General features: G+C 44.8%; 1 protein-coding gene and 1 long non-coding RNA gene across 3 annotated transcripts; both read left to right on the forward strand.

The window, feature by feature from the left end:
• Window positions 1–204: 204 nt before the first annotated feature.
• Window positions 205–2,545, forward strand: LOC118367913 (uncharacterized). The gene is made up of 4 exons (XR_004822206.2): window positions 205–1,510; window positions 1,736–1,850; window positions 2,118–2,306; window positions 2,437–2,545. It is a non-coding gene; the product is annotated as an uncharacterized LOC118367913 (long non-coding RNA).
• A 599-nt stretch (window positions 2,546–3,144) lies between these two features.
• On the forward strand, window positions 3,145–25,885 carry LOC118367900 (arginase-1-like). 2 transcript variants are annotated; one of them, XM_035751631.2, is made up of 29 exons: window positions 3,146–3,289; window positions 3,378–3,455; window positions 3,553–3,763; window positions 3,991–4,201; window positions 4,309–4,504; window positions 4,682–5,215; window positions 5,364–5,969; window positions 6,129–6,279; window positions 6,453–6,668; window positions 6,877–6,984; window positions 7,234–7,374; window positions 7,522–7,637; window positions 9,579–9,726; window positions 9,831–9,990; window positions 10,129–10,258; window positions 10,336–10,440; window positions 10,589–10,706; window positions 14,093–14,247; window positions 14,400–14,555; window positions 14,827–14,911; window positions 18,795–19,606; window positions 20,428–20,610; window positions 20,778–20,850; window positions 23,806–23,980; window positions 24,112–24,271; window positions 24,881–24,975; window positions 25,073–25,177; window positions 25,316–25,452; window positions 25,553–25,885. In XM_035751631.2, exons 22-29 carry the CDS (start codon window positions 20,503–20,505, stop codon window positions 25,714–25,716), a joined length of 1,017 nt encoding a protein of 338 aa, XP_035607524.1. In that variant the 5' UTR covers window positions 3,146–3,289; window positions 3,378–3,455; window positions 3,553–3,763; window positions 3,991–4,201; window positions 4,309–4,504; window positions 4,682–5,215; window positions 5,364–5,969; window positions 6,129–6,279; window positions 6,453–6,668; window positions 6,877–6,984; window positions 7,234–7,374; window positions 7,522–7,637; window positions 9,579–9,726; window positions 9,831–9,990; window positions 10,129–10,258; window positions 10,336–10,440; window positions 10,589–10,706; window positions 14,093–14,247; window positions 14,400–14,555; window positions 14,827–14,911; window positions 18,795–19,606; window positions 20,428–20,502; the 3' UTR covers window positions 25,717–25,885. The 2 variants fall into 2 exon arrangements, with proteins under 2 accessions (XP_035607534.1, XP_035607524.1); XM_035751641.2 differs by lacking the exons at window positions 20,428–20,610; window positions 20,778–20,850 and having other exon boundaries at window positions 3,145–3,289.
• Window positions 25,886–26,651: the final 766 nt, after the last annotated feature.

Raw genomic sequence — 26,651 nt, forward strand, 5'->3', positions numbered from 1 at the left:
CGCGGACCACGGTGTCGGTGACTGAACCACATAAATTATATTCTGATGTTTTATGAAGGCGGGAAATAAACTTCACTGGTGCTTTATCGCCACCCTGGACTGGAGTAAAACAGGGTACTTTTGTTTTCTTATCTACACGAACAAAATCTTTTTATGTTATTTGAATAATCTAAAATGACTGCTGTACATTTTTCACTACATTGAATAAGAAATAGAGAATGGTTGTGGTTTGGCCACTTTGATTTTGAAGTACATTTCGTGAATCGGAAATAAAATACCGTTAGAATTGGCCTGAGTAATGTAGTAGCGAATAACTACTGTTGTCAAAGCTGGAAGTTTATTAGCTAGCATAGGCTAGGCTGGCAGCCGGTTGAAAAGATGGCGGAACTGGAAGTTGATGTGGTGCGTAAATATAATGGCGGGGAATCAAGGAGAATTGGAATATGGGAAACGTAGAAAAGTAGCATACAGTGATGGAAATGCCCCTTCTTATCTTGTAGGAGTAGGAGTTTGTAGGAGTTTTACGAGAGGCGGGCTTGCTTTGACATTTCGTTCTTTTGGATCAGAAGGATCTCAAGGTGGTAAATTCTGGCGTTTCGTGGGAAGTCGATGCTGCAGAGATTTAAAATATTCCTGGAGTGATTGATGCTTGTCGGATGAATCGTGGGGTGAAAGAAGAAAAAGTTCTGTTCTTTTGTTTTTTGATATGGTCTCTCCTTACTCCAGTGCAGTTGGGATATATAAACTACAAAATCAGAGCATTGGTTCCAAGATTAATGCAGTGTGACCACTGTAAAACTTTTGGACATGTTTCAATAGTTTGCAGAAGGGAGAAGCCAAGATGTCCAAGTTGTGAAAAAGATAATATCATGTGTTTTGAAAATGTGACATGTTGTAATTGCGGTGGGAACCATGAAGCCATGTCTTTGGAATTCCCCACAAGGGTGAAAGAATGAGGTGGCCAAAGTCAGGGCTGTCCAGAGTTTTTCATTTGCAGCAGGTGTTATAATGGTTGAGAGTTTGAGTGGGCTTGAGGATCTCCTGAGCATCGAGCCTGCATTCAGTGAGTTCCAGGAGACCCTCTTCAACCAAGCCTCGGTGGGCCTGGAGCGCGGTGTCCAGTACAAGGAGGTCAACGAGAAACCGGACACAGGCATCTTACTGTTTCTCGCAAGGCCGTCTCCACACTTCCTGCTCAAGCCTGCACAGAAGTGCATAGAGTGGCTTATACACAGCCCCCCCCATGGATAACTTGTCAGAGGGGTTGTTTTTAGTACTTCCGAGAACTGAAGTTGTCTCACTGCTATGAAAGCTTCATGTAAACTGAAAATAGCTTGACATTTTGTCTACTGGTATTTCTTTCCTGTAGCCCTCACAGATTCCACATCCACCTGTATAATGGGGAGAGCCTGCTTTCCTGTGTGTTGCCCTTATTATGAGACTAAGGTGTATGTAAGTCATTCAGTTAAAGGACCCCACTAACCTATGGAATTGGCTGGAGGGGCTTCAGGTAATTGTTATATGATTTATGAACATAACTATTGGAAGTTGACAGATTTATTATTTTTCATTACATGATCAGCATGTCATCAATGGTCCTGTATGGCTCCATTGATAGAGCATGACGCTTGCAACGTTAGGATTATGGGCTCGATACCTGGGACCACCCAAACGTAAAATGTATGCACTTATGAATATGTCCCTGTGGATAAAGGCGTCTGCTCAATATATTTAGATTTCCTGACAGAAACCAGGAGTTCCCTTTGGCCAGAGGAACCCTAATCACTGACTGTTACAAAGACTTGGGCTTCATGGTTTTCATCTACACCCTGGTCACTAAGTCAATCAGGGTAAACTCAATACACTGCTTTACGTCTCCATGTTTCCTCAAGTATCAAGCACGGCCTCATCTTGACCTGTTAGTAATTTCTGCAGGCATCTTCAGAAAATTCTGGAAACTGCCCAACTTCGAGTGATTTTCTCTTTCCATGCGTCCACTATTTGTACCAGTTCGTTATAACACTTCTTATTGAAGTTAAAAAATGTAACCATAAGAGGTTGTTAACAGGTTAAAACTGTTCAACTCGTACTGACCCTTTCCTTTGTGTCCTTGACAGACTACAAGGCTTCCACCTACATGAAAGTGTGCCAGCTCGTTGTGAAGGTGGTCGATGAAGTCCCAGCTGGTGGACACCCTGGCCCTGCAGATCAGCAAGTCACGGCAAGGAGCCCCTGCTGCCCAAAGTGGGCCTGGGCTGCCTCATCGTCCTCCTGCAGAACCAAAATGAGGGCATTGTTGGCCCAAAGTGAGTGAAGAAGAGGCATTGAAAGAATTTTACTCTGAGACTATTTCATCACTTTGTCATCTTAGGCCCTATATTGTCAGAATTTTTGTGTTGCTTCATTGGCGCTCTTTGTTGTCTTTGTGCTCTTTAGAACCTCTGGCCAGATGTGTGCTGTGACTTCTTTGGTCCCCACCCTCCAGGCCACAGCATCAGGCCCTTACTCTGCTGCCTGGTTCACGCCGTTGTCTCCTCCAGCACTGGTGAGTAGAGGGTTGTGCGGTATCCAGATGTTCATACCTTCATACAGTTTTTTTTGTACCATACCGGGGTATACAGTATTACCAAATGTGCACACAAGGGGAGCTATAAAAAAACTGAGGCATCAGGGATCTTGATCCAAGAGGGGATTGAATGTCTCTGCTCTAACCAAGAAGATTGATCTTGAAATCTAGCCACTTAGCTAGCAAGTTAGCAAACCAAATGCATAACCGAAGCCTGCACTGGATATAATTTATTTGACACATTTCATATTTCTTATAGTTGTACTTAACTTATAGTTATAAACAGGGGTGTAGCATGTAGCCCCCAACCCAAAACATTTAAAATACTTAATTATTTTTACGGTATTAAAAAATAATTCCGTTGGTATTTCTAAATACCCCGGTATAAACTCTATATTGCCTAAGCCTAGTGAAGAGCAGTGCTATACCTGCATCTGACTAACTGTAGGATCAGTTCACCCTCCTCAAAGCCATTATGTGTTTCTTCCTTTTTCTTACCCTCTGCTGTCTTTTGGCCCCAGATCCTCAGGGACTTGACACCCCCCTCCTGTTGAGCCTGAAGCACCCGCTCCCCTCCCTGAGGCACACGGCTGTGGAACAGCTATTGGGAATTGTCACCTCGGGACAGGAGGGCTTTGACCGGGCCTTCCTATAGGAGGCTCTGTTGGAGCGCATGAAAGAGGACGGCCCGAGGTGGTGGCTGCAACATTGAAGGCTCTGGAGGTGAGTGGCTGGAACATTAGACTTTCAGGTACGTTTATATTGGAATCTACTAGGATTAAACCAAACTCATCCTATTTATCCTCCTCAGCTCTTTCTTGATCCAGAGGACACTGTTTCATGTCTACTCACTGCTGCCATGCGTAGACCTCTCAAAGGCTGGGAACTGGTTAGTACTGTTCTCACCTTTTGAAATGTACATCAATCCCCAGGTATCTCCGTAACCATAGTATGATAGTGAATGGGGTCTATGTGCTTCCTCATAGGTGTCCACAGTCGGAGGCAGTGAGGGTTCTGGAGGAACCCAGACTGGTTGATGGGATCTCTTGATCTGAGGGCCCGTGTCGTCAGGATCTATTGCCCTTCCTTGTGGTCATCTCGGCCCTGCCGGACTCCCCAGACCTCCAGATGGCCACTTGTGTGGCCCAGTCTCCACCCTCTTATACCAGCACCACCGCACTCAGGGCTGGGCCCATGGTAAACACATAAGACCATGGAGTTTTACAATAAAGGACATTTTTTTTGTCTTTGATGACACTTGGAAATGGCTTACTGAGAATGCTATGGAGGATACTTTTGTAAACAGAGGGATCAGGTATACTCGAAACTCGCTGCCACTAATATAAAGTTCTGCTTGTTAGGATTATTGACTTCCAGACAGTAAGGTTGTCTGTGTACTAACTACATCCTATATCTGCTCTCAGCACTCAAGGACGTGATGGAGAGGATTTCTCAGCCAACCAGCATCTCAACACTGACCAAGAACCTGTCTAACATGGACCCCTTCTCCAAACGCAATGCTATGAGTGATTAGTAAACATTTGTTGGCGTATCCAAAGTACCATTTGAAACAAACTTGCCTTTCTTTCCTGAAACTGATATGATGATTTTTTGGATCTCTGCGGCCTAGCTCAGGTAATATCCCTTTTTGCGGCTCGAAATTTGGATTAACATGCTGGTTTCAAGAGGAAATTGTCATAAGTAACACAACTCACCCTTGACCTCATTTGCATGTCTTCAAGCTGGTTGAAGCTGGCTGGTGTGGTAGTGGTCCAGCGGGGCAGCCTGTGGGAGAGGGCAGTGTTCATGGTGCCGAGCCAGACCTTACTGCAGGGCCTGGGGGACGTGAGTGGGACCCAGCACCTCCACACCGCCCAGTGTGTCTACTCCCTGCTGGAGCCTTCAATGCTGGAACTTACCCAGAAAGACATGCCTCAGGTGAGTGGGGGTGGCAGTTTGTACAACTACATAAATCAGAGGTTTCCTTTTGGGATATTTACGTTACGTCTTTCTACGATTTTCATCCTCCAATTCCTTAACCCATTGTATGCTTTTCTGTACTGTTGAAATTGGTCTGAAATGGTTTACCGTCTTTTCCTCTTGTGTTGCCTGCAGCAGGAGGATATTCCTGGAAGAGTACCTGGAGTACCTGTAGAGGGCAGGGCAGAGAGACAGCGTATGGGGTGCTGCTGGTGTCACTGCTTAGAGGACTCTTATCCAGTCTCAAGTGCCACGACGCTTCCTTCAATAATGTTCCTTTTCCGAAAGCAATTGGCTGCATATTGTTTTTCATCATGTTCAAGTAAAGGCCTGGATATCACCAGTTACTTTAGCCACTTGGTCACACACTGAGTAAGAAGGAAGGAGGCTTCCTCTCTGGATTTCCTGTCAAGTGAGACATGGTGGAACCCAGAGAAGCTGGACACCAACACGTGCTGCAACCGCCGACTGCTGTGTCGTGTGTTTGATGTCATCGTCGCTGGGGCACGCCAGGGGCCCATTGCAGCCAGCTTCAGGGCCCTGATGACGCTACTTTTCTAGGTACTGAAACTTGATATGTTACACAATGGATTTCAGTGCACAGACGGATGCTTCACTCAACTCACTGGCGTATAGCATCAGTCGAAGGATAGTCCATCGTTCCTCTAGGTATGCTACAATATAACGATGATGATAATCAATGTAAGGTACAGTGTGTTTGGAAGTAGGCGAAACAAAGCATCCCATCTCCCATTTTTTTACGATCAAATGTCTCACTTTGTCCACATTATTCCATTCCTCAACCCTCCTCCATTAGTCCCAGGTCCACCTGAGTTATCCCCTTGAGCTCTTCAAGTTCCTGTGCCTGGTGTGAGGCTACGGCAGTAACCTAGGAGACCAGCTGGACTGTAAGATCAATGCCATCCTGCAGACCCAGGCCCTCTGTGGGCAGCGCCCTCCTCAGCGCCCAGCCAGGGAAGACCCTCACACTGCTGGCATCGGGCTCATCACCAGGTAGCCTTATTGGTGTAATCTATAATTTAACCAGACATGGATCATTTCATTGTATTTCATGTATAGAGTTTGGCACAGTCTGAAAATGACCTGGCGTTTATCAGTGGTCTGGGGTGAGAGAACTGTCTACAGTATTGTGGTACGTTAAGCTTATTGCCTGCTCTGTTTGTGACGTAATAAAACTCACAATCACTGCAGTAGAAGACATTTCAACAAGTGTCTGTAGTATTACTGGTGTATCAGTAACAAAGTTGTAAATGTTTCTTCCCTGCTCTCCCTGCTGCTCTCCCTGCTGGCCTGTCTGAGCTCCTCTGTCTGTGAGGTGAGGAGGGCAGCCACAGCCACCCCACAGACCCTGGCCCAGGTGGACAGCTCTCCCTTTCACCCCACCATCGACAGGCGGGTGAGGGTGAGACACACACACACACGTGAATACTTCATTTGTATTCTCAATTAAGCATTGTTGGTACAAAGTATCAAAATAAATCCTAAACGCACACCTATTTTGTCTTCTATTCACATTAAATGTTATTATAAACACTCTTTCCAAATCGATGTGTTTCTGTAGGCCATGAGGAAGTTCTGTGAGGAGGCTGTAACAGGGACAGGCAAGGCCCGGGACAAGACCTGCTAGTGGGGTTGGAGGAGCTGCCGCTCAGTGGTCAGCTGGCCAGCTGCCCTGCCTACACCTCCAAAACCATACTGAGGGCTCTGGGAGAGTTGAGTGGACAGGGAGTGACAACAGACATTTAAGAAGTCCTTGCTGGAATGTGAAAGATTGAAATAACTCGGAGGGCTCTTTATATGGGAGCTCTCATCTGGGTGTTGGAGGTTTTTGTAAAGCCATATATTTTATATTCCTGTCTCCTTTTCTCCTCATTCTGTGCCGCAGCCGGCGCCTGCTGGGGCAGAGCGGGCCGGGGGAAACCCACCATTCTAAAGGACAAAGGCCCTGCTCATGCAGCTGGTCCTGGGGAAGTACAATGAACAGGCAGCCCCCCACCTGATTAAGGACCAGGCCTGCATGGAGCTCTTCATTGAGGCCCTGGGCACGGTGTCTAAACCCTACCCTGATATCCCCTGCTTCCAGATCATCGCCCTATAACAGGTACTGTAGCAGCATACTCTGTGATGCAATGGCTGTATGCTACTTTTTTCCAATATTGTAGGCACAAAACAGAAAAATGTAATAAAACATTCAGAAAATTCTCCAATGACAACCCTCTTTAAAAAAAATAATAGTAATAATCTGTTTCAAAATGTTTTCTCCCATTTGCTCATACTGAACATGACCCTGTTGTTGTCACATCACCAAGGCATTCTACTCATCCCTGTGAGATGAGAAGGTCCAGCAGAGACTCCTGGGGATTTGACCCAGCAGGAGTGCTGTCTGTGCCCAGACCGTTGTCCGTGTCTTCAAACGGGTGAGGAGGAGCCTTTGCATACTGCATCTACTAGCACCACACTAGATGCTAATGCTATCCTCTCACTGTAGAGTGCTGTGGACGGCATGCTAGTGGCTAACGAGCTAGACCCGCAGGCGCAAGATGCTGCAGAGGGGAGGAACATCTACTCTAACTGGGCCTACAATAAGACCTAGCTAGATGCAATCACCTCAATGGTTGCAATGCAATTTGACTTGAGTCACTGTGTTTCTGTGCCTTTTTACATAGGAAGGCCAGGACACTTCTCAGGCAGTGCCAGAAGAGGGTGCTGTGTCCTGGGAGAGGGTGACTCTCATCCTAGAGCTGCTGCAGCACAAGAAGAAGTTGCAGAGGCCTCAGATGCTAGTTCCTGCTCTCCAGCCTCCTCTCGTAGGTACAACCAGCAACGCTGCTTCTCAGTGCCTTGACCTTAGCTTGGCCAGCCATGTGTCCACTTACCTACACTGGCATACTATTTAGAATACTCCAATGGATGTTGGGACATAGACCAAGTGATGTTCCTCTCTGGCCACTCAGGTGCCTGGAGACTTCAACCGTGGAGCAAGACAACCTAGAGTACGCCCAAGCATGTAGGCCATGTCTGTTCAACGTTAACCAGAAGCTCTCCCCCGACAGAGGACCCGTCAGCAAAGGTGAGGAGACGGAGAGACCTTGCTTTAGCCCAGGTGCACCCCCGAAGCTTTTAGGGGGGGGGTGTGTGTGTGACTGACTATGTTTGTCCTCCACACACAGATGTGCTGGATGAGTTCAACGTGGAGCATTTCTCAGCCATCACAGAACCATTTCTCAGCTATTAGATAGGTTTTTTCAGTCGATAGTGTGCTCCCAATGACCTCTTCACTCCGCCCCATCCTTTTCCAGGAGAAAGTCCTGCACTTAAGGCCATCTTCACGTTCATGGGCACCAACATCACATGTCTGGGCGACGCCTAAAGCTTTCAGGTCATCAACAACACCACTAGGTCAACCAACTAGTGGTTGGTGACGTTGGATAGCTACGACCTGTCCCATTGTCTCACTTCCACTCATCATCTAATAAGCTATGGATGTTAATTATATGGAGTTTTGGTTAGCATGAAACAGTGCATTCGGAAAATATTCAGACCCCTTGACTTTTTCCGGCATTTTTTTAACGTTACAGCCTTATTCTAAAATGTATTTAAATAAAATGTTCTCATCAATCGACACACAATACCCCATAATGACAAAGCGAAAACAGGTTTTTATATGTTTTGTTTTCTCATTTATAAAAAATAAAACACCTTATTTACCTTAGTATTCAGACCCTTTGCTATGAGACTTGAACTCAGGTACATCCTGTTTCCATTGGTCATCCTTAAAATGTTTCTACAACTTTATTGGAGTCCTCCTGATTTGGAAAGGCACACACCTGTCTATATACGGTCCCACAGTTGACAGTGCATGTCAGTGCAAAAACCAAGACATGAGGTCGAAGTAATTGTCCGTAGATCATATATCTCAGACTGGCCAATAAAAATAAAAGATTAAGATGGGCAAAATAACAGACACTGGACAGAGGAACTCTGCCTAGAAGGCCTGCATCCCGGAGTCTCCTCTTCACTGTTGACGTTGAGACTAGTGTTTTGCGGGTACTATTTTAATGACGCTGCCAGTTGAGGACTTGTGAGGTGTCTGTTTCTCAAACTAGACACTCTAGTGTACTTGTCCTCTTGCTCAGTTGTGCACTGGGGCCTCCCAATCCTCTTTCTATTCTGGTTTGAGCCAGTTTGCGCTGTTCTGTGAAGGGAGAAGTACACCGCGTTGTACGAGATCTTCAGTTTCTTGGCAATTTCTCGCATGGAATAGCCTTCATTTCTCAGAATAAGAATAGACTGATGAGTTTCAGAAGAAAGTTCTTTGTTTCTGGCCATTTTGAGCCTGTAATCGAACCCACAAACGTGGATGCTCCAGATACTCAACTCGTCTAAAGAAGGACAGTTTTATTGCTTTAATTAGAACAACAGTTTTCAGCTGTGCCAACATAATTGCAGAAGGGTTTTCTAATGATCAGTTGGCCTTTTTAAAATGATAAACTTGGATTAGCTAACACGTGTCATTGGAACACAGGAGTGATGGTTGCTGATAATGGGCCTCTGTACGCCTATGTAGATATTCCATTAAAAATCAGCCTTTTCCAGCTACAATAGTCATTTACAACATTAACAATGTCTACACTATATTTCTGATCAATTTGATGTTATTTTAATGGTCAAAAAATGTGCTTTTAAAAAAAACAAGGACATTTCTAAGTGACCCCAAACTTTTGAACGTGTATGTGTGTATAAATTAAGACGGTGGCCAGCACTCTGAAGGCCCTCGCTATCCCACAACTACCCAGGTACACAGACTACATTTCTGTGTTTACAGTAGATACAGGCAGCACAGTTCAGACCAGTGCATTTGGCAGCTCAATTACTCATATTTCCTATTTTCCAACAAACACTTGAATAGAACTGGTCAGGTTGTCCCCAAAATATTGACACATAATACACCGTAGGTATACTAGTCCCTGTTGGTGACCGTAGTCTCCTTCCCCTCCTCCTGTTTTGTCAGGCTGATGCCGGCAGTGCTGCAGACTCTAGACATCACCTCTTTCCTCTCTACTAATGAGATCTACATGCTGAGTGCCGTTACAGCCCTGCAACACGTCACTGAGACCCTGTCTCACTTCATCACCCGGGACAATAGGACACCGCTACAGGTAACGTCTACTATCCCAGAACACAAACATCCTTCTGTTTTAGTTTTTTTACATAATACATCTAATGGAACGTGTTATACTGAAATGATGTGCTGGTGTAACAGCGTAATGTGACTTGACTGAGGCGGCTGGCAGAGAAGGCCGCCACCACCACCCCACATCTGGCCGTGTGACTGGCCTCCCTCAGGACCACCGTGGCCACCAAGGTTCCCTCCCAGGATCCTGCTGTCAACCCTCGAAAAAGTACTAGAATAAGATGAACAGGTATGTGGTGCCTAACCTGCAGTAGCCTGTGTGATATGTATAAGGATGGAGTAAATACATAATGGATAACATGTTCACACTGTGTGGTCATGTACGGTATTGATTTGGTACAATTATGAGTGTTTCATTTTCACACAGCCAGCTTGATCCCCTGATGGGCATCTTGAAAGAGCGCATTGGTCACATGGAGAAGGATCAGCTGACCTCCCACCAATCAGAGCTCACGTACTTCTTGATTTCTTTGGACTTCCGGGCCCAACACTGCCAGGTCTGGTTCTGTCTCATGAATTGATGACCGTTGGTACGAAAGACATCGCTTTGTTTTGACTGCTGTTTGTTTTGCAGGGTGATCTGGAGAAGACTGAGGAGATGGAGCGCGATCTGATTTACTGTCTCCTGGCCTTTGTCATAAAGCTGTCTGAAGTCTCCTTCAGGCCACTGTTCTTCAAAGTAAGAGTCCTTATGATCCTAACTACCTTAGACGTTATGTATGCTGTTTTTTTTCCTTTAACGGTAAGCTGATTCCCAACAGCCGTAGCTCACAGTGTAACTGCATCTTTCATCTGCTAGAGACGTTTTTTAAAAACTTTTAATGCAGGTCTGTCGGACAGCATTGCAGACTGGCTGTAGTCCCTAGGGGCTCTCCATCCTGTTCGCTGGTCACCTGGTCAAGCCCTTCTCTGACTTGCTCCGCCAGACCAACATCACTAAGACAGGTGGGTCTCTGCTCTCTCTCCTGTGTGGTTACACACTCTGTTAATCTAAGAGCTCTAAAAAGGGTCTGGATTAGTTTGGCTTTGCTGTAAAACAAGTCATGCTTGATGGGGATTCTCCAGGTTCACTGCTGGTTCTTAATAACAAATGTGAAGGATAAACGCACGGCAATGTTTTTCGCTCATTTTGTCTTATCATTTTCTTTTTTTAATTCCACCTTTATTTAACCAGGTAGGCTAGTTGAACAAGTTCTCATTTACAACTGCGACCTGGCCAAGATAAAGCATAGCAGTGTGACACAGACAACAACACAGAGTTACACATGGAATAAACAATAAACAAGTCAATAACACAATAAACGGGTCAATGACACAGTAGAAAAAAAAGAAAGTCTATATACAGTGTGTGCAAAAGGCATGAGAAGGTAGGCAATAAATAGGCAACTGTAGCGAAGAATTACAATTTAGCAGAATAACACTGGAGTGATAAATGAGCAGATGATGATGTGCAAGTTGAGATACTGGTGTGCCAAAGAGCAGAAAAGTAAATAAAAACAGTATGGGGATGAGGTAGGTAGATTGGGTGGGCTATTTACAGATGGACTATGTACAGCTGCAGCGATCGATTAGCTGAGGTTTGAAGTTGGTGAGGGAAATAAGTCTCCAACTTCAGCGATTTTTGCAATTCGTTCCAGTCACTGGCAGCAGAGAACTGGAAGGAAAGGCGGCCAAATGAGGTGTTGGTTTTGGGGATGATCAGTGAGATATACCTGCTGGAACGTGTGCTACGAGTGGGTGTGTTTATCGTGACCAGTGAACTGAGATAAGGCGGAGCTTTACCTAGCATAGACTTATAGATGACCTAGAGCCAGTGGGTCTGGCGACGAATATGTAGCGAGGGCCAGCCGACTGGAGCATACAGGTTGTAGTGGTGGGTGGTATACAGTGATTTGGTAACAAAACGGATGGCACTGTGATAGACTGCATCCAGTTTGCTGAGCAGAGTATTGAAGCTATTTTGTAGATGACATCGCCGAAGTTGAGGATTGGTAGGATAGTCAGTTTTACTCGGGTAAGTTTGGCAGCGTGAGTGAAGGAGGTTTTGTTGTGAAATAGAAAGCCGATTTTTGGATTGGAGATGTTTAATATGAGTCTGGAAGGAGAGTTTACAGTCAAGCCAGACACATAGGTATTTATAGTTGTCCACATATTCTAGGTCAGAACCGTCCAGGGTGGTGATGCTAGTTGGGTGGGCAGGTGTGGGCAGCGAACGGTTGAAAAGCATGCATTTGGTTTTACTAGCGCTTAAGAGCAGTTGGAGGCCACGGAAGGAGTGTTGTATGGCATTGAAGCTCGTTTGGAGGTTAGTTAGCACTGTGTCCAAGGAAGGGCCAGAAGTATACAGAATGGTGTCGTCTGCGTAGAGGGGGATCAGGGAATCACCCGCAGCGAGAGCAAAATCATTGACATATACAGAGAAAAGAGTCGGCCCGAGAATTGAACCCTGTGGTACCCCCATAGACTGCCAGAGGTCCGGACAACAGGCCCTCCGATTTGACACATTGAACTCTGTCTGCAAAGTAGTTGGTGAACCAGGCGAGACAGTCATTAGAGAAACCAAGGCTATTGAGTCTGCCGATAAGAATACAGTGATTGACAGAGTCAAAAGCCTTGGCCAGTTCGATGAAGACGGCTGCACAGTACTGTCTTTTATCAATGGCGGTTATGGTATCGTTCAGTACCTTGAGCGTGGCTGAGGTGCACCCGTGACCGGCTCGGAAACCGGATTGCACAGCGGAGATTGTACGGTGGGATTCGAAATGGTCAGTGATCTGTATATTAACTTGGCTTTTGAAGACTTTAGAGAGGCAGGGCAGGATAGAAGAGGGGGATGACCGTGGAAGCTTTCCAATCTTTAGGGATCTTGGACAATTCGAAAGAGCGGTTGAACAGGCTGGTAATAAGGGTTGCAATAAAGGCTAGTTTTAGAAAGAGAGGGTCCAGATTGTCTAGCCCAGCTGATTTGTACAGGTCCAGGTTTGTCAGCTCTTTCGGAACATCTGCTATCTGCTATCTGGATTTGGGTGAAGGAGAAGCTCGGGCGGCTCGGTCGAGTAGCTGCAGGGGGGTTGGAGTATCCAGGAGGAAAGCATGGCCAGCCATAGAGAAATGCTTATTGAAATATTTTATTATCATGGATTTATCGGTGGTGACCGTGTTACCTAGCCTCAGTGCAGTGGGCAGCTGGGAGGAGGTGCTCTTCTTCTCCATGGACTTTAGCGTCCCAATACGTTTTGGAGTTAGAGCTACAGGATGCAAATTTCTGCTTGAAAAAGCTAGCCTTTGCGTGTATTGGTTCCTGACTTCCCTGAACAGTTGCATATCATGGGGACTATTCGATGCTATTCCAGTCCGCCACAGGATGTTTTTGTGCTGGTCATGGTTAGTCAGGTCGGTCTGGAGTGAACCAAGGGCTATATTTGTTCTTAGTTCTGTATTTTTTGAAGATGGTGAGGAAATTACTTTTTAAAGAACGACCAAGCATCCTCTACTGACAGGATGAGGTCAATATCCTTCCAGGATACCCGGGCCAGGTCAATTAGAAAGGCCTGCTCGCAGAAGTGTTTTAGGGTGCGTTTGACAGTGATGAGGGGTGGTCGTTTGACTGTGGATAAAGGCAATGAGGCAGTGATCACTGAGATCCTGATTGAAAACAGCAGAGGTGTATTTGGAGGGCAAGTTGGGAAAGTTGGTCAGGATAATATCAATGAGGGTGCCCATATTTAGGGTTGTACCTGGTGGGTTCCTTGATGATTTGTGTGAGATTGAGGGCATCTAGCTTAGATTGTAGGACTGTCGGGGTGTTAAGCATATCCCAGTTTAGGTCACTTAACAGAACGAACTCGGAAGATAGATGGGGGGCGATCAATTCACATATGGTGTCCAGGGCACAGCTGCGAGTGGAGGGGCGTCGATAACAGGCGGCAACAGTGAGAGACTTATTTCTGGAGAGATTAATTTCTTTAATTAGAAGTTCCAACTGTTTGGGTATAGACCTGGAAAGTATGACAGAACTTTGCAGGCAATCTCTGCAGTAGATTGCAACTCCTCCCCCTTTGGCAGTTCTACCTGGACAGAAAATGTTGTAGTTTGGTATGGAAATCTCAGAATTTTTGGTGGCCTTCCTAAGCCAGGATTCAGACACGGCAAGGACATCAGGGTTGGTGGAGTGTGCTAAAGCAGTGAGTAAAACAAACTTAGGGAGAAGGCTTCTGATGTAAACATGCATGAAACCAAGGCTTTTTCGATCATAGAAGTCAACAAATGAGGGTGCCTGGGGACACGTGGGCCTGAGTTTACCTCCATCATGCATTCCTTCCCTCGTTCAGACGAAGCCTTCTTTGACACAGAGGACAACATTGAGAAGAGCTGCCCACTGCTGGAGTACATACTGGACTGCCTCCATAAGATCTGCCTGTACGACACAAAGCGCTTCGTCAGCACGGAGAGAGCCAATGCCCTCATGACCCTTCTGGTCGATCAGGTCAGCCTCACTTCTCACTCATATTACTTTTATTAAAGAACTCATCCACAAAAATGGCCACCATTACAACTGAGAGACTTCCTAATATGGATGCCTACACATGTCCCAATGCTCTAATCTGTTATTGTGATCCCCTATTGCCCCCTGTATAGTTAAACACCCTAGGGGGAGAAGAGGTTTACCATACCAGAGTCACCAAGCACCTGGTGCTGTGCGTGGGCCACTTCTGCTTTGCCGTAGTAGACGACACTCGGTGGTAGACCCTCAACTACAAGATCCTGCTGAAGACACGACACAGCTCGGCCAAGGTGAGATATCTGGGACATGAGAAGGCTTTGAGAATTGCTCTTTGCTAAGAAGCTTTAAATTAAAAAAAAAAAACATAATTTGAATTTAAAATTATTGCAGTATGGTACTTATATGTTACCCAGAAATTATTTGATATTGAGATACAAACATCCGCATTGGACCTTTAAGACCACGATTAGCTGGTGTGTTAGAGCTGGGTCGGCACAAAAACCCACCTGCAGCTCTCCAGGACCAGGAGTGATCATCCAGTGACTGTATCCCCCCCGCCAGGTGCGTTTCTCTACCCTGCTGATGCTGCTGGAGCTGCCTAACTAATCCGAGGGAGGACTACATGGTCTTCCTGAACTCATGGAGGGTAGGTTGACTGTGTCATAACTTGTACACAACCTGTTTTCTATCTCTGCTGTTGTACTGTTTTCTAATGTTAGCATATTAATACCTGTCTGCCTGTTTGTCCATCTTTTTTTCTGTGCAACATTGTTTCATTCCACTTCAACAGATGTGGAAAACCTCTTCAAATGGGCATATTCTATTATGATCTGTAGCTATAATGTGATAGCAAACGGTTGCTGGCACATTGTTTTATTTTGCTGGCACATTGTTTTATTTTGCTGGCACATTGTTTTATTTTGCTTGTAGCGTAGCTAAAAAGGAGCGTTGCTCATAATGTATGGTTTGGCAGAATGCAAACCTCCATCTAATGTGCCTCCAAGGTGGGTGAAGAAAGTGGGTAATAGCAGGGTTGGGTAATGGAAGCTACGTATTGATGTGTTTAGGGTAGTTAGTGAAAGCTTTGTTGGTCGATGGCCACCATTTTGTGAAAGAATGGCACTGGAGGAGATGGCTTCCGTTTTAAGGGCTCCTAACCGATTGTGCTATTTGTTGTTTTTCACGTTTGTAACTTGTTTTGTACATGATGTTTCTGCCACCATATCTTATGCCTGAAAAGAGCTTCTGTATATCAGAACAGAAACAACTCACCTCGAACTGGACAAAGATTTTTTTTTTTACGAGTCGGACATTCCTATTGTTGGGTTCTGAGAATATGAAAATATACTTATCCATGTCACTGATGGAGTGCTGAGGTTTAGAGAGCCTACACCAGAAGTTAATGGTTATAGGAGGAAGGTATATAGTGTGTGCAATTAAGCTTGGAATGTGTTGAGTGCAGGGAAGTGATTACATGTGGCAGGCATTGATAAGGGGAGAGAGCCATGGATTAGTGATGGAGGGGGGTTGAGGTCAGGTCACCTTAAGGGAGAAATAAAAGTTTATGGCCCGTATCACTAGTGTCCTGCCTAACAGTAAAGAACGATGTTTGTACAGATGGGTAGGAGGAGATTCAGCCTTTGAGGAAGGGTTAAATATCACTGCTTGTGTGAAAAATGTTTTTGTCTAATGCAGCTGTATTGATCCAAACAGGCAGACAGATCCTCTGGGAAGAATAAACTCGGTTAAGCTTTCATAATGTCTGAGTTTTTTACACTGAGAATTAGAACCCAACAGTATGAAGAAAAGATGCCAATATAGGGGATGTAGGTCCAGGTGCCTTGTGAGAATTTGTCGGCGAGTAGGTAACCCGCCTCTCATCCGTCCTATTGGCCAATGTACAATCATTGGAGAATAAACCGGATGAGCTCCATTCAAGACTATCCTACCAACAGGACATTAACTGTAATATCTTATGTTTCACCGAGTCTTGGCTGAACGACGACACGGATAATATACAGTTGGCTGGTTTTTCTGTGCATCGGCAAGACAACAGCTGCCTCCTGTGTCTATTTGCTAATAACAGCTGGTGCACAAAATCAAATATTAAGGAAGTCTCAAGGCTTTGCTCGCCTGAGGTAGAGTATCTCATTATAAGCTGTAGACCACACTGTTTATCTATATTTTTCGTAACTGTCTATTTACCACCACAAACCAATGCTGGCACTCAGACTGTATAAGGCCATAAGCAAACAAGAAAATGCTCATCCAGAGGCGGTGCTCCTAGTGGCCGGGAACTTTAATGCAGGCAAACTCAGTTCTACCAGCATGTCACATGTGCAACCAGAGGGGAAAAAAACTTGAGACCACCTTTACTCCACACACAGAGATGTGTACAAAGCTCTCACTCACCCTCTATTTGGCAAATCTGACCATTCTATTTGACTGATTCCGGCTTACAAGCAAAAACTAAAGCATGAAGTACCAGTGACTCACACAATATGAAAGTGGTCAAATGACCAGATTCTAAGCTACAGGACTGTTTTGCTAGCACAAACTGGAATATGATCCGGGACTCATCCTGAGGATACCATATGTCACCGGCTTCATCAATAAGTGCATCCCCAACCAGAAGCCATGGATTACAGGCAACATCCACACGGAGCTAAAGGGTAGAGCTGCCGCTTTCAAGGAGCGGAACTCTAACCTGGATGCTTATAAGAAATCCTGCTATGCCCTCAGATGAACCATCAAACAGGCAAAGTGTAAATACAGAACTAAGATTGAATCCTACTACACCGGCTCCTTTGCTCGTCGGATGTGGCAGGGCTTGCAAACTATCAGACTACAAAGGGAAGTCCAGCCACGAGCTGCCCAGTGACAAGCCTACCAGATGAGCGAAATGAATTCTATGCACGCTTCGAGGCAAGCAACACTGAATCATGCATGAGCACACCAGCTGTTCTGGACAACTGTGTGATCACGCTCTCTGTAGCCAATGTGAGTAAGACCTTTTAAAAAGGTCAACATTGTAAGAATATTTTGAAGATAAATACACAATGCAGAGGACGAGAGTACTAATGGTCAATAGGGAATTGTCACTGTAAATAGTTGGTCTTCAATTGAACAGCTGTTAAGAATCTGTGGAATGTCAGTCCTGTACTCAGAGCTATGTGAGCCACGTTTTCATTGGTCTGTACATTGAGTCTGGAGCAGTATACTTGTTATTTGGCCATTGGCCCAGTTGTACTGCAAGGACATCTGATTGGTCAACCCCAGGCTAGGGTGGGGGGGGGGGTTAGAAATGTCATCCTGTTCCTTTGTTCTGTGGAGAAAAGCTGAGGACAGGGGAGACTGAACATCTATCTCCCAGCATAACATCTATGATTTGTCCTTCTCAAATCTACTTTTCTCTCATTTGCTTTGGGGTTGGTTATTGAATAACATCAACTGCTAACCATTCACTAGGCCGCAGGGCCAGGCGGATTACCAGAACGTGTACATGTTTCAAGCAGAACACCATAGTCCCTGTGCCCACGAACACCAAGGTAACCTGCCTAAATGACTACCGACCCGTAGCACTCACGTCTGTAGCCATGAAGTGCTTTGAAAGGCTGGTCATGGCTCACATCAACACCATCATCTCAGAAACCCTAGACCCACTCCAATTTGCATACCGCCCCAACAGATCCACAGATGATGCAATCTCTATTGCACTCAACACTGCCCTTTCTCACCTGGACAAAAGGAACACCTACCTGAGAATGCTATTCATTGACTACAGCTCAGTGTTGAACACCATAGTGCCCTCAACTCATCACTGAGCTAAGGACCCTGGGACTAAATACCTCCCTGTGTAACTGGATCCTGGACTTCCTGATGGGCCGCCCTCAGCTGGTAAGGGTAGGCAACAACACATCTGCCAAGCTGATCCTCAAGAAATTCCACAAATTACTTTTTACAAGGCACACCTGTTAATTGAAATGCATTCCAGGTGACTACCTCATAAAGCTGGTTGAATGCCAATAGTGTCCAAAGCTGTCATCAAGGCAAAGGTTGGCTACTTTGAAGAATCTCAAATATAAAATAGATTTGGATTCATTTAACACTTTTTTTAAATGGTTACTACTGTGTTATTTCATAGTTTTGATGTCTTCACTATTATTCTACAAAGTAGAAAATAGAAGTAGAAAATAGTAAAAATAAAGAAACCCTTGAGTTTTGACTGGTTCTGTACATATCACCTAATTGCCTCTGACTTGGTACCAGTACCAAGTCATATATATATATATATATATATATATATATATATATATATATCCTTGTTATTTTATTGTTGGTCTTTTATTTTTAACTTTAGTTTATTTAGTAAATATTTTTAAATGCATTTTTTTGCAACATTTTTAACTTGTAAGTAAGCATTTCACGGTAAGGTCTACTACACATGTTGTATTCGGTGCATGTGACAACATTTGATTGGATCTCCTCCCTGCTTACCACTCGCTGTATGTGTGTTTTCTGCGTTACAGACGAATGCGAGAAGGTGGAGCATCAAGTCCAGAAGATCATCCACGAGATGGAGAACATTTTGGGAGAGCCTCTTCTGAGTTATTTATAATCTGCGTCCCACTCCCCACCTCTTGACCACCAAACAAGGGCCCAGATTGGCCCCTAGCCCACTATGTAATCCCCCTCCATCAGAAGCCTGAGCCTCAGCCCCTGTCCCCAGTTTAGCCATTATCTGTTTCCCAGAACCATGTGTCAACCCTGCCTCAATCATTCATATCGATATCTGGTACATGTAGGATGGAACTCAAGCAATAGATAATAAACGGTTAGCCAAAGATGTATCATGTGGGAATGAGAATAGGAATATATTGATATGTTTTGTTATTTCTGTTTTCCCATAATGAAAAGCTTTTTATGGCAACTATTTAACTCATGCCATTTTCATACAATCTAACAAAACCAAATGTGTAGGGTTGGAGGAGCGCGTTGTGGTTGGAGAACACTTACATTTTGTCAAGGCGAAGACGGGTGGCCGAGACCGAGACGAGTGGACTTTTCAGGTTTGGATGGAGTCCCGGGAAAATAGTGTGGTACGCCATACGGTTAAAACATGTGCCTATGACAATTAATACAACATGCCCAAACAACTATAGGCTATTACAGCATTTCAGCCGCATTTACATGTTGTGAATTGACTGGATGCTGGGTGGTAATAACGCTCAAAATTGCGTTGTGGTTGGAGGAGAACGCTTACATTTTGTCAAGGCGAAGATGGGTGACAAAGTCCACCGAGGCGAGTGGACTTTTCGGGTTTGGATGCTGAAATCATTTTGTGAGTGGACATTTGTTAATAGTTTTGTGAGTGGACGAACGTACGCGGGTAACCTACAGGAGCGCATGTGTTAATAAGCGATTGTTTGACAATCTGATGAAAACATTGACTGATTGGGTTTATGCCACATTAAAAAGCATAGGCGGCGTGTCCATAAGGCTAGGATAAGCTAAGATTTCCCTAAAGTAAATTTAATTGCCAAAGTTATATAGCCTAATTAGCTTTCTCCTGTCTATACAGAGATAAACAAATTCGTTCTAACTTGGCCACTAAACCAGAAAGCATAATTAGGCCACAGAGGCTAATTAGCCTCTTTAAATATATAGCTTTCTTATATATTATTTGTCACATGCGCGGAATTCAACTGGTGTGGATTGTTTTAGTCGGAAGGTCCGCAATTGGGGCAGCGGGGGCTGCAAATCCCAAAATAGGTGATTGTTGAGTTGCGACTGTAGGTGAAAAGCAGAGATCCAGCCAGGCATATCGAAATATTTAAAAATACAATCACTGAAAAACTGTTTGGAAAGCAAATGGTTATTGCTGTAAATGTATTACTTTTAGTTATCTACTGTTCGCTCAATTCAGTTATCTTATTGACACCAGCAGAGAAGATCGGCCATATCCCGAACGCTAAATACAAGGCGGAAGATTAGGTTATGCAATGTTTAATTCTGAGTGGAACAAAGCCGCTAACCCTTGATGATACTGGGGCGGTGCCGAACCTTTTACCTCTAGACGTGGCCCGTTACAGCGGACATAGGCTCCCAGTTGGGTTTAGGCTACTGTATCACGCTCAAGCCGGTGTGCCTTTTTGATTTCAGTGAACAATTTGATAGTGCAAGAAACTCCTGCGCAGCTCTCCTGTGCTCCTGTACAGTGTGTCCCGACACAGGATAATGGTCCCTATAAAGAGCTCGAGAGGATTACAACTCGCCTTCCGAATTTATAAACGAAGTCATCATCACTCAGTTGGAATTATAGGAGCGCCTTTTTCAAAAGGACAGGTGTGTACTGTATGTAGGTAATTTATTATAGTCTATTGATAGGTATACCATTCGATATGTTATCGAACAGGCTTAATATACTACCGTTCAGATACAATACACGACATTTGTGATATATTATGTGTTGCTATAATACACAGTCCTATTAATCTATATATATATTGCAGCCGAAGGATGGTGTGGAGAAAGGACCAGACCTCATTCGCTCCGCCGGATTGGTGGAAAAGCTCAGAGCGCAAGGTGACGTCCTGATATTGCGTTTTACACTCATTCTGTGATATAGGCTATAGGTAGCTACAGTGCAGAAAGGAAGACACTTGCGCTGAATAAAATAGTAAAAATAGATCATGTACAGTGAAGGGAATCTGTTTACAATCTGTTTTCTGTATGCTATTGATTTGATCAAATGAGTAAGTGATCTCTCTAAGATCAGTCTCCAGATATCTAACATTTTGTTTTACTTGGCTTGGCAGAAGTGTTGAGATAAATAATTTAATATATTGGGGGATCAGTTTGAAACCTGGTGTCAAATGACAATAGCATTTACACGAGCGAACAGCATGATTGACTTTCCATGGCCGCATTCAATTCAGAGGAGGCTGGTGGGAGGAACTATAGAAGGACGGGCTCGTTGTAATGCGTCAAACAAATAAAATAAATAAAAAATGTCACATGCTTGACTTACTGTGAAATGCTTACTTACAAGTCTTTAACCAGCAATGAAGTTAAGAAAAATAAGAGTCAAGAAAATATTTACAAAATAAACAAAAGATTTTTGTTGAAGTAACACAATTAAATAACAATAATGAGGCTATATACAGGTGTACCTGTATCGAGTCAATGTGGGGGTTTCCATATGTTTGATGTGTTTTCCATATGTTTGATGTATTTGATACAGATCCATAAACTCCATTCCAGCCATTACAATGAGCTCATCCTTCTATAGCTCCTCACACAAGCTTACTTAGGTTCAATTCCAGGGCAGTTCTGAACCATAGGCTAGGGTACAAAGAGAATCCTTTTGGGGAAAAATACACCTGAACTTAAACTTGAGATCATGACCAGGATATCACCGAACAGGAGTGGTGTCCTTTGGAAAGACTACCAGTGAGACTGACCTGTCCCCGGAAGTGTTTAGTCATGAGAAGTCTTCCTGGGAAGGCGTGAGAGGGACTGGGGGATCTGTGATCCAAGTGGATTAACATGTGAGCAAGATCTGTCTGTCTGTGTCCCAGTGTCATCTTCTGCCCATGTGTGTGTTCACGTGAGATCAGAGACATCCTAGGCACCCTCTCTGTTTTATTCATGGTACACAGCACAAGGGATCTGATAGGCCTAGCTCCCCTGACCTTGCATAACTCCCCCTTCCATGAGTGTGTGTGTGTTTGGGTTATGACAATGGTAGCCTCCTGCACACAGTATGCATGCCAGTGAATGTGTGCTCACTCACTCACCCACCAGCAACAGTTGAGGGCACTTTGGGGGGGACAAGTGCTCTGTCAATGCTTAGCCTGCCTGTGTGCTCCACAGAGAGAATATCAGACAGACATCTCAACCAGTAACATAGTAACAAACACAGTAAAATAAGTAATTTATTTAAACTTTGAGAGAGCTCATTTGCATTGGCAAAATGGGGAGGATTCAATATTTTGCATCTAGGCAAAATGGAGGAGTGGTTTTACATTGCAAATAAGCTTAGAGGCAAGGATGAGGTCAGGGGTATTCAACTCTGACAGGCCTGGGCAACTCCAGTGGGTTACACTTGTGCCCCAGTCCCAGCTAACACACCTGACTACAATAATCAACTAATCATGATCTTCAGTTTAGAATGCAATTGTTTTAAATCAGCTGTGTTTGCTAGGGATGGGAGGAAAGTGTGACAACAATCAGGCCCCCAGGGCCTGGAATTGCACAGGCCTGCCCTACGCGGTCCAGAGCCTGCATCTTTTCTTTTCTACCTGCTAATTCATTGCACACTCCTGGTGTTCCACGTCTAACTCAGTCCCTGATTAGAGGGGAACCATGAAAATGCAGTGGAACTGGCTTCGAGGTCCAGAGTTGAGTTTGAGGGGACTATGTTATAACATGTACATCACATGTACATCACATTTTTTTTTTACATTTAAGTCATTTAGCAGACGCTCTTATCCAGAGCGACTTACAAATTGGTGCATACACCTTATGACATCCAGTGGAACAGACACTTTACAATAGTGCATCTAAATCTTTTTAGGGGGGGGGTAAGAAGGATTACTTACCCTATCCTAGGTATTCCTTGAAGAGGTGGGGTTTCAGGTGTCTCCGGAAGGTGGTGATTGACTCCGCTGTCCTGGCGTCGTGAGGGAGTTTGTTCCACCATTGGGGGGCCAGAGCAGCGAACAGTTTTGACTGGGCTGAGCGGGAACTGTACTTCCTCAGTGGTAGGGAGGCGAGCAGGCCAGAGGTGGATGAACGCAGTGCCCTTGTTTGGGTGTAGGGCCTGATCAGAGCCTGGAGGTACTGAGGTGCCGTTCCCCTCACAGCTCCGTAGGCAAGTACCATGGTCTTGTAGCGGATGCGAGCTTCAACTGGAAGCCAGTGGAGAGAGCGGAGGAGCGGGGTGACGTGAGAGAACTTGGGAAGGTTGAACACCAGACGGGCTGCGGCGTTCTGGATGAGTTGTAGGGGTTTAATGGCACAGGCAGGGAGCCCAGCCAACAGCGAGTTGCAGTAATCAAGACGGGAGATGACAAGTGCCTGGATTAGGACCTGCGCCGCTTCCTGTGTGAGGCAGGGTCGTACTCTGCGGATGTTGTAGAGCATGAACCTACAGGAACGGGACACCGCCTTGTCACATGTCAAACTATTTCTACTGAGGGCAGAGTGGCTGCGGGTGTTTCGCTCTTTGCTTGTACTTAATTGATGAATTAAGGTCACTAAATTAGTAAGGACCTCCCCTCATCTGGTTGCCTAGGTCTTAGTTGTAAGGAAAAACCAAACCGGCAGACACTAGGCCCTCCATGGAATGATTTTGATATGATGTACATATGATGTAATTACTATGGTGATCCATTGATACCTTATTAGTGTGGCTTTTCTTTTCAAAGTGATGCATTGAGAGCTCCTTGATTCATTTTGACACTAGATTACTGTAAGTGCATTGACTAATACATTTCCTTCGGTGACTGTTGTGTTGCCCAATCTCATCCTCCGCAGGCTGTGCAGTCAAAGACTATGGCAACGTGACGTTTGAGGATGTGGCCAACGATGAGCCCATAGGCAATGTGAAGAGACCCAGAGCGGTGGGCAGCGCCAACCAACGTCTGTCTGCTGCCGTCCACGCCGTGAAGAATGACGGATACACCTGTGTGATGCTGGGAGGAGACCACAGGTGTGTGTGTGTCATATCCACTCATATTAGAGCAAGAGCCCAGTGTCAACAACCAGCCAAAATTCACAGGATTGTGGGCAGGGTGTTTTTCCTGACTATATGATATGGAATTCACTCATGATTGTGTCCAGTTTGGCGATAGGCTCGATCCAGGGGCATGCAGCAGCTAAGAAGGACCTCAGTGTGGTATGGGTGGACGCCCATGCAGACATCAACACACCCCTGACCTCCCCTACAGGCAATATCCACGGACAGCCCATGTCCTACCTCATCCACGAGCTGCACTCCAAGGTGATCTCTCTATCCTTCTCTCTCTCCTCCTATTCCCCCAAAAGGCATCCCCAAGTTTTAATATTTCAAATACTGTACCATAAAACATGTGGTTGTTTTGCCCTGCAACAGAGTTGAAAATGTTAGATCAGCCACATCTTGGTATTCGCAATACCAGTATTTACACAGTTGTGCAGTGTCAGTTAGTTTTGAGGATTTACTGGAAGACTTCCTCTTCCTGTGCACGTCTTTGATCATCATACATTTTTTTAGGAACTGATTATAAAATGAAAAATGTTGATAAGAGATTAGTCATATCAGTTATGTTTACATTTTAGGTAGTGACAGTATATCTCTTTTTAATGTAACCTTTTATTTAACTAGACAAGTCAGTTAAGAACAAATTCTTATTTACAATGATGGCCTAACGGGGAACAGGTGAGTTAACTGCCTTGTTACGGGGCAGAACGACACATTTTTACCTTGTCAGATCAGGGATTCGATCCAGCAACCTTTATGGTTACTGGCCCAACGCTCTAACCACTAGGCTGACTACCTGCCCCAGAATTCTACATGGGTGTGAGCTACAGTTCTAGATGCGGACTTGTCTCCTTTTCTTTGATTGATTAGATTCCAGTTCTTCCCAACTTCTCCTGGATAAAGCCATGTGTATCAGCCAAAGACATAGTCTACATTGGCTTGAGAGACGTGGATCCAGAAGAGCAGTATGTTTTTGCCTGTCATTCTGACTCATACATCGTATTATATAACCTTGCACTGCATCCATTTGTTTACTGAAGAATTAAACTCTTCCATTTGTAGCCATATCCTGACGTTGCTGGGTATCAAAAGTTACTCCATGACAGAGGTGGATCGCCTTGGAATATCCAAAGTGATGGAGGAGACATGTGACTACATCTTCTCAAAGTATAACCAAAACAATTTTGTTTTTTAATTCCTTGCTATTAATGGTAGACTACACCGGACACTGATAAATCAATGTGAATATTGGGCATTGACGTGTTCTGATGGCAAAACACTGATTTTAATGAATTGATTTAACAGGGTGAAGAAGCCCATCCACCTGAGCTATGACATCGATGCCCTGGACCCATCCATCTCCCCGGCCACAGGAACACCAGTAGTGGGAGGGCTGACCTACAGAGAGGGAGTCTACATCACAGAGCACATCTGTCAGACAGGTGAGCGATCTCACACACACACACACACACAGTAGAGGCTGCTCCAATGTAGTGTCTGTGGTCAGTCAGGTGTGTGTTGAGCTGCGTTTTGTCTCCACAGGGATGCTGTCTGCAGTGGACATGGTGGAGGTGAACCCAAAGAGAGGCAAGACGGAGGATGAGATCATCTCCACGGTCAACGCTGCAGTAGATCTGATACGTGGCTGCTTCGGAAAGCTCCGGGAGGGAAACCACCCTGCAGACTACAAGATGCCCCTGCCTTGAGCTGCCAACTACCACAGAGCCTTCGATTACAGTGAAGGGCTGTGGCCAGCACCACCTTTCTGCACTTCAAAGTCATCTTGACTCTTTTTCTGTAATCCAGTTAACAAATTGCCCTTTGTATCAAATCATGGAGAGATTAAAATAGATACCATATTTTTTTTTTTCAGAACTGCTTCAGGGTTTGGTTGGTATTAATATTGTACCCGAGGTAATATAGGAATACTTCTGCAGTTCCAGTCAATCGAGTCTGGTCTGGACAAATGTCACACTTACACTGTAGTCTTCAGTGAACACTTATTTATTTAGAAAACAGGAATCTCACATGTACAACATCTGGCCACACATCCCATTATTACATTTCAAATAAAATAAGGACTGCACCTTGGAGCAGAGGAGGCTGGTGGAAGGATAGGCTCCCGTTGTTTCCAATCCAGACATTGTAACGAGCCGTCCTATCGCCTCCCACCAGCCTCTTCTGCTTTGGAGTGTATATAGCCACATTCTCTAAACAGATTTCCCAGGGTCAGCAAAGGCTTAAACTGTGGAGTGATGCATGGGATTAATAATCCTAATGATTCTTAGCACCATCTTTCATTCAGAGATGAAATCCTTTGATTATCAGACCAATGAATGATTAGGTAGGAGCTTTGCTTCTGTAACAAAACGGATGAGTAGGCACTTACAGACTGCTGTATTTCACCAAGGCAGAACGAGGAGTTGGAGAGACGGGAGGAACAGAGGGACTCAGACACAGCGTACCATTGGCTTGAATATCAGTGTTTCTGTGCAGCAGTAATGTTTGCCCTGGAGTGAATGACCTCGGGGCTATTGCCCCATGGCAGACATGGCAATGGTATAGAGGAGATGTGGGGCAGCGATATTGAAAGGTCATTTACAATTGTGTGGATATATGCAGCATTTACCATGATTGGAAA

Source organism: Oncorhynchus keta, chromosome 3 (genome assembly GCF_023373465.1).
Source record: "Oncorhynchus keta strain PuntledgeMale-10-30-2019 chromosome 3, Oket_V2, whole genome shotgun sequence".
Classification (NCBI taxonomy): domain Eukaryota; kingdom Metazoa; phylum Chordata; class Actinopteri; order Salmoniformes; family Salmonidae; genus Oncorhynchus; species Oncorhynchus keta.

Coding starts and splice junctions, on each gene's coding strand:
- LOC118367900 (XM_035751631.2), top strand. CDS start 20,503: ATGGTCCCTATAAAGAGCTCGAGAGGATTACAACTCGCCTTCCGAATT. Junction 20,611..20,777: donor CGCCTTTTTCAAAAGGACAG/GTGTGTACTGTA, acceptor TATATATTGCAG/CCGAAGGATGGTGTGGAGAA. Junction 25,178..25,315: donor TGTGACTACATCTTCTCAAA/GTATAACCAAAA, acceptor TTGATTTAACAG/GGTGAAGAAGCCCATCCACC.